Source organism: Mus pahari, chromosome 2 (assembly GCF_900095145.1).
Source record: "Mus pahari chromosome 2, PAHARI_EIJ_v1.1, whole genome shotgun sequence".
Classification (NCBI taxonomy): Eukaryota; Metazoa; Chordata; class Mammalia; order Rodentia; family Muridae; genus Mus; species Mus pahari.
Genome location: NC_034591.1, coordinates 47,925,262 through 47,935,026, shown reverse-complemented (window position 1 = coordinate 47,935,026; position 9,765 = coordinate 47,925,262). Strand labels below are relative to the sequence as shown.

Here is a 9,765-nt window from a genome sequence, read left to right as displayed (position 1 = left end):
TTTTTTTAACAATAATATGAACTAACCAGTACCCCCTGAGCTCGTGTCTCTAACTGCATATGCAGCAGAAGATGGCCTAATCGGCCATCATTGGGAAGAGAGGCCCCTTGGTCTTGCAAACTTTATATGACCCAGCACAGGGGAAACCAAGAAGTGGGAGTGGGTGGGTAGGGGAGCAGAGGCGGGGGAGGGTATAGGGAACTTTCGGGATAGCATTTGAAATGTAAATAAAGAAAATATCTAATAAAAAATTACAGGAAAAAAAAAGAAAGAGAAAGAAAGAAAGAGCCATGAAGGTGGGGGAGGGATGTATTAGAAGGGATACAGAAAAGAGGAAAATGGCCTCTATAATGATCACATTTCATTGTCCACCAGTATAAAACTCTCAAGAATTAAAAAAACTAACAAGGGCTGATGAGATGGCTCAGTGGGTAAGAGCACCCGACTGCTCTTCTAAAGGTCCGGAGTTCAAATCCTAGCAACCACATGGTGGCTCATAACCATCCATAACGAGATCTGATGCCCTCTTCTGGAGTGTCTGAAGACAGCTACAGTGTACTTACATATAATAAATGAATAAATGTTTTAAAAAAATAAAAAAAATAAAAAAATTTAACAAAACCTTTCATACCCCCCCAAAAAACAAAAAACCTTTTTTTAGATGTTAGTAATAGTTCTTGCTATTTATCATTCTTTCCTCATGAACACCAGCATGCCTCTGTCTGTCTGCCTGTCTGTCTGTACCTATCCACTATCTATCTTTCTCTTGATTTATGTATACATGCATTGTTATACATTCATTGTATCCAGTCATAATTATCTATGTAGTAATGAATCTATCAATTCCATATATATATATATATATATATATATATATATATATATATATATATGCATATATATTGTGTTGGGGTCATACATTCACACATACCATATTACATCATAACACTTCACTCTTAAGTCCTCCATGGGTTTGTAAATAAACAAACAAGAAAGAATCTTACTCACATAACTAACCATAATATTATAGCCACTCCTAAGAAGCTTTACTATAGTTCCTTCATTTGTTTGCTTTGCTTTGTTGAGACACAGTGTCACTATGTAGCCCTGGCTGTCCTAGAACTCATTATGCAGACCAGGTTGACCACAAACACATAGTGATCCGCCTGGCTTCTGCCTCTCACAAGCAGGGATTAAAGGTGTGCACCACTGGCAAAACAATACTATAGTTCTTTGTTCTAAATAAACAAACAACTATCTAATTGCATATGTATTTTTACCATAGCAGCAGAGTGGAAATAACATTCTGAGATTCTGCCTTCGTGCTTATACACGCTCCAGGGACGCGCTTGAGTCCCAGATCTTCTCAAGTCTGTCTGAAAAAAAAAAAAAAAAAAAAAAAAAGCTCCAGACGTCTCTCTCCTAGATATCTTGGGATGTGAAGAAAGGGATTGAGCTAGAGAAAAGAAGTTATGTGAGGGGATATTTGGAAAGGAAGATAGGCTTGTAGTTCTGAATTCTTTTTCTCTCCCTTTTCTCTCCTTCCCTCTCTTCCTATGTAATCCCAACCAGGCCTTGAGTTCATGATCCTCTTGCTTCAACCTCCCAAGAACTAGAATCATAGGCATGTGCTGCAGATCCCCAACACATCCATTCTCTTCTGGGGGGGGGATGTAACAGTGGGGTGGGGGGCAGGGGGTGTGGTTATGTCCCACCCACCCCCACCCCAGGATAGGCACTGACTGAGAGCTTGCCATTCACCTGGTCCTGTTATCAAATCCCCCAAAACTGGCTATTCGGGAGCTATCTATTCATACCTATTCACATTAAAACAAAGTTAGCTACCACCTGATCCAGCCTCATTTCAAACACCACAGCAGCTGTGGTTACTATTCCGGACAGGAAAAACTATGGAGCATTTCCACCAGCAGTGAAAGTTATAGGACAGTGGAGCCCTGGATGCCATTGAACGACTGGTACAGCGCAGCACGCCCCTCCCCCGGACTTCTCTGCCTTTGACATGGAGGTCTGCTCCATAGAGCTGCCCAGGAAAATCGGCACGGCTATGGGATAGCTACCTGCACAGCATAGTTGAACAAGCCTCTCACGTTAGCAACAGGATTGATGTCAGCAATGGTCAGAACTGTCTCATTTCAGCTGAGGCTCACGAGTTAACACAAACAAAGAATGAAGGGTACCTTGCAGAAAATTGGGCATAAGATGGTGTGTTTGCACACACATATGCATCCCAGTGCACACACATTTCCCACGCTCATCTGTGTGTGTGTGTGTGTGTGTGTGTTTACAGAATGTGGAAGAAGAGGTTCTGTATTGAAAGACCTGCAAACCTCTATCTCTTTAGATAAGATCTGCTTTACAGCAGTATCTCATGTTACGCAGGATAACCTGGAACTCCTGAGATCAAGTCATTCTCCTGCTTGAGCCTCTCAGGTTGCTGGGACCAAAGGCACACGCCTCTCTGCCTGGCCTGGCACTAGTCTGTGTTTAATGTCTTCTTGGAAAAGTGGCTTCTGACTCTATAGGGTTTTCTACTTAATATTAAATTATTATTATTATTATTATTATTATTATTTTATATTAAAGAATAAATTCACATATCTTGAAAAAGAAATACTGAAACCATTTTCCTCTCTCTAAATTTTTTGTTTATTGAGACAGGGTTTCTCTGTGTAGCCCTGGCTGTCCTGGAACTTACTCTGTAGACCAGGCTGGCCTCGAACTCAGAAATCTACCTGCCTCTGCCTCCCAAATGCTGGAATTAAAGACGTGTGCCACCACTGCCCAGCAAGTATCTTGCTTTTATTTCTGCTTTTCTGTTGGTAGATTTTAAAAGTAAGCACTTGCTGTCATATGGGGCAGTTTGCCCAAGGTTGGGGACATGGGTGTCAGTTTTAGGAGGGAGCCCGATACCTTAAATAATAGCAAGACAAGACAGAAGTGAGGAAACTTTCTTTTTAATCCTTTCAATTCTGATTATATCAGGAGACAGTCTCATATGGATGTACTTAGCACCTCCTTAACAGGTGCTAACCTTAACGAAAGGCCGGGGCTAGCTCGGGCTGGGAGGGGGAGCCAACCCAGGATCTGATAGCATTACTTTGTTTTCTCATTGTGCTTTTTGTTNTTGTTGTTTTGGTTTTATTTTATTTACTTGCTTGTTTAACTATTTAGGTTTTTTGTTTGTTTGTTTGTTTTTCAAGACAGGGTTTCTCTGAGTAGCCCTGGCTGTCCTGGAACTCACTCTGTAGACCAGGCTGGCTTTGAACTCAGAGATCCTATCCTCCTGCTTCTGCCTCCTGAGTGCTGGGATTAAGGGCATGCGTCACTGCCACCACCAGTACCCTGCTCATTCTACTTATTTTTATAGTAACTTTGTATTTACTGCAAGTGATTTGGGTTTTATGACAGTGATAAAAATATTCCCTTCTAAACGAATGTGCTTAAGCATCTATGTGAATGAAAACATTAACAGGACGAGCAGTAGGTAAAGGCTAAAGTGATGAGGACAGTGCCGGACAGACAGACAGTCTGCTTGGATGGCTAGGACAGTAGCCATCAGTCACATCTGAGTTAGAGGAGGAGCTCTGTGGCAGTCAGTGAGTTCGACACCCTGAGCCCAGCACCCCAGCAACCTGTAGAGGTGAGAGAATGGTGAGGGGTTTACCCTGCTTGGTGAAAGCCAGACAGGAAGGTGATCGGGAGGGTTGTATGGACATAGATGTTAACACCAGTACCCTGGTGTTCATAAGATTTTGTCACACCATGGTTTCTATTGCTGTGAAGAGACACCACGACCACTGCACCTCTTATAAAGAAAAGCATTTAATTGGGCCTGGCTTACAGTTCAGAGGTTTGGTCCGTCATCATCATGGTGGGAAGCGTGGCAGCATGCAGGCAGGCAGACATGGTGCTGGAGAGGTAGCTGAAGGCTCTCCATCTGGATCAGCAGGCAGCAGAAAGAAGAGAGTGACCCTGGACCTGGCTTGAGCATCTGAAAACCTTCATACCCGCCCCCAATGACAGACTTCTCCAACAAAGCTGCACCTACTCCAGCAAGGCCACACCTCTTAGTAGTGCCACGCCCTATGAGCCCAGGGGGTCTTTTTCATTTAAACCACCACGGATTAACATTCTTCCATTTGTTCTAAACATAAAAGACGTTTTAATAGTATTTATTCTTTTATTATACTATTTCCACCCTCCCCTTGCCTCCCTCCAGCCCCTCTTACATCCCTTGTACCCCTTTGCTTTCAAAATCACTGTTTATTTCAACATGAGAGTGGGTACATAAATTTTTGAGATTATAATACATAATATAATTATGTATTATGTAATTTCCCTTAACTTACCCAAGTACCTCCTCCCTTGCACCCTTTCAAGCTCATGGCCTCTTTTTTCTCTAATGTGGTGTGTGTGTGTGTGTGTGTGTGTGTGTGTGTGTGTGTGTTCACAAGTGCCTTAGTCCATATAATGTTACTTGTATGTGTGTTTTCATGGCTGACCATTTTGTACTGGAGAACCAATGGCTGGGTTTTCCCCAGGGAAGACCATTTCTCTCGCTCCCACTGTTCCTTAGTTGCCTGTAATTCTCTGCCTAAGGTTGAGGCCTCTTGAAACTTTCCCCATCCATGTTAGCATGTCTATTGTGGTCTTCCTTTTTCAGGTCACGTTTAGGCAGCCACATGGGTGAGAGACTTCCTGATAGACGGCTGGCATTTCTAAGAGAAACCAACTCACAGCAAACTCCCCATGGCTTCCTCTGGCTCTTACGGCCTTTCTACCCACTTTCCCACACTGATCTTTGTTCTCAAGGAGGTTTATTGGAGGCTATGAGGATATTTAGAATGTTGAGATTATGTTGCTTGAGTAACGTAGTGGTTATTAGGTTTCAAACCTGGAACAGTGGCTGAGGTGCCTGCCCTCCACATTCTCCCATCATCCCCTAGTCCCTACTTGTTACAAGGCTGTCCTGACTAGCATACTCCACCCCCTACCCTGAACTCTCCAGCCCAGGGCGCTGGGCTGCTCTTCTCTATATAATCCAACAATTTTGGCAACCCGGTCTCTTTGTACCTTGGAGCCTCCTGGCTGCTGCACCTGGTCCCTCTGCTCTCTCTTCTCCCCTGCCCTCCCCCTCTCCCAACATGGCAAAGCTCAGTCTGGTCAGGTCCACTTTGTGCACTCCTCGATGCCCCAGGCCCTGGCTATGCTCCTCCACTTATCTAGAATAAACCTTCTCTTCCACCATACCTAGGAGCAGTCATGCTCCTTTTCTTTCTACTTCTCTTTTTCATTCATCTCATGCTGAAATCTGGAACCATTCACACTCCTTTTCCTTTGTATTTTTATTTTGTAAAATTCACCTGGTGCTTGAAAACCCAGGAGTGGCACAAATGAGCTCCCATTTGGCTCCTCTGAACAAAGTTGCTGATCTGGCTCTCCTAAGGTGTGTATGGATTATCTGTGCAGTTGTTATTTCTGAGAATCCTCCAAGACCTGTGATTTCAATATCCCAGGCTGGTTATCTGGTTTTTAGTATATGATATCCAGACATAATGGCCCCTTTTTAATTATTCTTATATGCATAATACATAATACATATATATCCCACTCAGTCCATATGTTACTTGAATGTATATGATTTCGCATTTGGCCATTTGGTTTTGGGTAACCAATAAACAGGCTAACATGGGGAGGGGGGGAGTTCACAAAGCCTCAACCCTAGACAAAGAACTACAGGCAACTAAGAAATAGTGAGAGTCGGAGAAATGGTCTTCCCCAGGGAAGAGTCTAAAAGACATGTAAAAGTCACATCTGCATTCTGAATCCATCAAGGCAGGGCTGGTTCTTCAAGGGGTCACTGAGAAGACTTTATTAGTTTGGGCTGGGGGAGGGGAGAAAGTGGTACCCATCAGTGTCCTTCCTTCTGGGTAGAACTTACAGCATCCTAGGACAACAGCCTTCAACCCTCAACCAGTCATCTACTCTTTTCTTCTTTTTTATTCTTCTTTTTAGCTAGTATTCAAAATAATGCCTGTATGACTGTGGTTGTGTGTGTGTGTGTGTGTGTGTGTGTGCTTCTGCACACACAAGCACATATGGTTTTTACAGGATTTCACTATGTAGCCTAAATTGGCTTGGAAATTGGCTTGGAACTTTATTAGTCTCCTGAGTACTGGATTGTAGTCATATATCACCATGGCCAGCTAAATAATGTGTCTTATTATGTGACCTTTGTTTATTTGTATGTAGGTATGTATGTATGTATATATATATATAATTTTATCTTGCTCTCCCCTCACCATATCTCTCCACTTTCTTAGTGATCCCCTTCCTTCCACTTCAGCTGTCATGTTATATATACATACATATATCTATTTAAATTCAAATTCCACATATGAGAGAACCCCTAAAGCATTTGTCACCTCTCCTGTCATTTCCCCTCACTTGTCATTCCTCTTTCTACTTCCTCAGTCCCCCCTTTTACTTCTCATGCCATTCACATGTGCATGTATATTCTGCAGGAAAAGAAAATACAATGGTCCAGACCCTATGCCTCTAGAGCCAGACACACAGTATGTCTCCTGAGTCAGACACTCATACGGATCTTGGGGGTAGCCTTTTGTGATGTATTGTCGCTCCAAGCAGTTGTTTTGCTAAACTTGGTAGGAAAAATTGCACAGCACATAGTCTCCTCGTGGATCGTGACTCTGGGTCTCCTGCTCTGTTTAGTTCAGAGGTTGTTCCTGGAGGATTTACAGTTTGGCAGGTGACATCCCATTGACCTGGAGAAGGAAGAGGAAATGAGCCTTCAGCAGCTAGTCATCTGATGATTTCTAGCTTTCAGGAGAGTTCTGGCTGAGATCCTAGGGACAGAGAGAGAATAAAGTGATTTATCCCCTTCTCGATGAGGACAAACATTAAATAAGTGCGAAGTGAATTTATAGGACAAATTCCATCGGAGTTCAGAGAAGAGCTGTATAATTTACCAAGCATCTGTTTTTTTTGCGCTTCTGTTTTGTCTTGCTTTAATGCTGGTATCGAACCCAGGACCTCCGGCATGTTAAGCACAAGCGCCTATTTATTATGAAGTTGAACAGAGTTAAAGACTTAGGATAGACAGAGTAGAAGATCTCTCACAGATACTAAGCGCTCACAGGGCGTTTAGCATCTTATGTAATCCTCACAATTCCCTCAAAACCGTATTCTTGTTTCACCACCAAGGGACAGGTTTAGAGGAGTCTAGAACCGAGCTTTTACGAGCTACACTGCACCATCTACTAGAATATGGAGCTCAGAAGGAGCCTGAGAAATCTATGTCAAACCAAATCTATTTCTTCGTGACATAGATAAGAAAGTTGAAGCCTATGGGTCCTATTTGATTTCTCAGAGTTTGTGTCGAGAATTCAGGGAACACACTGAAGGTCTCCATGGTTAGTTTCTATTGACTTTTAGCTTGGATAATACCTATCAAGTAAATTATTTCCACTTTACATCCAAGGAAACGAAGGTCTTGAAAAGCGAAAGCAATTTCCCTAAGGTCACAGTACTAGCTAGAATACTTGCCCCCGACGAAGGAAGTCCTGGGTTCCATCTCCAGTACTACCTAAGACCAGGTATGGTGGAGTACACGGCAATCAGCGCCCGGGGGTGGGGGCGGGGGTGAGGCAGGAGGATCCTGACGTCAAAGACATCCCCGACTAGTGAGTAAGCTGCAAGCCAGCCTGAGCTATATGACCCAATGACAGCCGGCATGACAACAACCCTCAAGTACTTTCTCCAACATTCATTTGACCAGGAACATGGGTCCCCGAGAAAGGACAGGATTAAGAGCAAGTATGCTGGGGAACAGAGACGGCACGTTAAAATAAGCTTGGTGTGAAAGAGGGCGATTAAGGCAGTACCTAGACTGACGATGGTAATTATAAAGGAGAGTGGAGTGCAGTCAAGAAGCCTCCTTAAGGAAATGCTCAGGAATTTGCATGGTTCCATAAAGGCCGCCAAAAGGAGGTTGGTAAGACAGGCAGTACCCAGTCTTTGACTCCGACTATCCTGAAGGACCATGGCGATCAGGCTGGGAGGGAAGGCATGGCAGCAGAGAGTCACCTAAAAGGGGAAGACTGCGGAAGGGAAATAGTCCTGCTGATTTGGAGGGACTGGACGGTTGAGGTCAAACCAACCTCCCTTAAGGAAGTTGGAGAGAAATGACATTAGCGTTTCAGAGATGACATTAGCGTTTCAGAGATGACATTAGCGCTTCAGAGAAGGTTTGCGTAAGGACAGAAATGTCTCTCCCTATCTGCCTGCCTCCTCAAAGCCGCCTGTTCTACCCCAAATAGGGTAAAATTCTGAATCTTAAAGGAGACATAAGTTTATCCATCCAGTCCTGCTTGCAGTCCCACAAGTCAGTGCGGCATACTACTGAGAAGCTCAGACGTGGTGTTCTACTTCCCTCTCCAGCAAGAGCAGGTTTAGAAGCCTGGAAGGAAGGTGCCGATTTGGAATAAATGCCTGAAGTCGGTCAGCTCTTAGATACAAGCCAGCCCATTCCTGAATTTTGGTCTTTTTACCACAAGCATCCCCACCTACCTCTGGTCTCCTCTTTTGCCTCAGCTCCTGCTTCCCTGACTGACATCTTTCTTTCGTTTTTTTTTTTTTTAAAATTAATTAATTTATATATATTTTTACACTCCATATTTTATTCCTTCCCCCACCCCCGTCCACCATCCCATACCTCTTCCCCAGCCCCCTGTCTCCATGTGGATGTCCCCCCCCCCCCCCCCTTTCCCCGTGGGGTGTCCCCCCCCCCCCCCGGCATCTTTCCCTCTTACCTAAAATTCCCAGATACACTCTTTGGTAATTTCTTCGCTGTCTGCCAATAGTGTGCCACTCCGGTCGGCTCGGAGGTAGAAGCCATTGGGTGCCAGCACCGTGAGCAAGCTGCTCCCCTGAAGTTCTATGCAGAAGTTGAGGGCAAATTTTCCCCAAGGGCGGAAGGTGCCAAAGGATGTTATTGACCAGAAGGATCCACCCTGTGCTGGGGAGGGAAGAGCTCAGGTTGGTTGGCCATTTGGAAAGGAATTTTCTTAGCAATAAAACCTCCAGCAGGGTTCCCCAGAGGCCTCTGGGGATCTCGTCCTGTCTGCATTAGCATGTCCATCTATAGAAATGCCTGAGGACCGGTGGGGACCTCACCGCTTATTCTGCTAACCCACGCTTGAGCCTTGAAGTTTGAAAACAAATCAAAATCCTGTTTTCCTTTTTTATGCTGAGCACTGACTTGAGTACTGGTTCCGAAAGTCTGGCCTAGGGCTGGATAATGATCTCTGGATCGGAAAGAAGGACCACTCACCCTGAAAGTGATAGATGCCCTGGCGACAGGGCAATAGCTGAATGCAGTCAGGTTGATCCATGTTGCACTTCAGCAGGTCGTGGTCAGAGGAGGAGCCCACATACCCATACCGACCGCGTAAGACAAGAAAGGGGCGATTGGCAAATCGAATCCCCAGCTCCTCATTAGGGCCTGAAAAACAAAGGAAGTTGGATAGGCTGGCTCTCCGTGATTTCCCAGATGGAAGAAAAGGAGCCCTAAGTATGCTCAAGGACGTTGTCAATATTTGTGTGTGTGTGTGTGTATACACATACACATGCCTACATATATATATATATATATATATATATATACACACACACACACACACGCCCCCCCTCTCTCTCTATATATATATATATACACACACACAC

The 9,765-nt window shown here is 44.2% G+C and overlaps 1 protein-coding gene across 1 annotated transcript in view; it reads right to left on the bottom strand.

Annotated features, from left to right (window-relative positions):
• Window positions 1-6,631: 6,631 nt before the first annotated feature.
• Fscn3 (fascin actin-bundling protein 3) overlaps window positions 6,632-9,765 on the bottom strand; it is a 10,690-nt gene continuing 7,556 nt past the window's right edge. The window contains exons 5-7 of the mRNA XM_021191703.1: window positions 9,374-9,544; window positions 8,853-9,058; window positions 6,632-6,806 (exon numbers count right to left, since the gene is read on the bottom strand). Coding sequence (XP_021047362.1) covers window positions 8,853-9,058; window positions 9,374-9,544 — 377 coding nt within the window. The 3' untranslated portion in view covers window positions 6,632-6,806. The remainder of the gene's footprint in view (window positions 6,807-8,852; window positions 9,059-9,373; window positions 9,545-9,765) is intronic.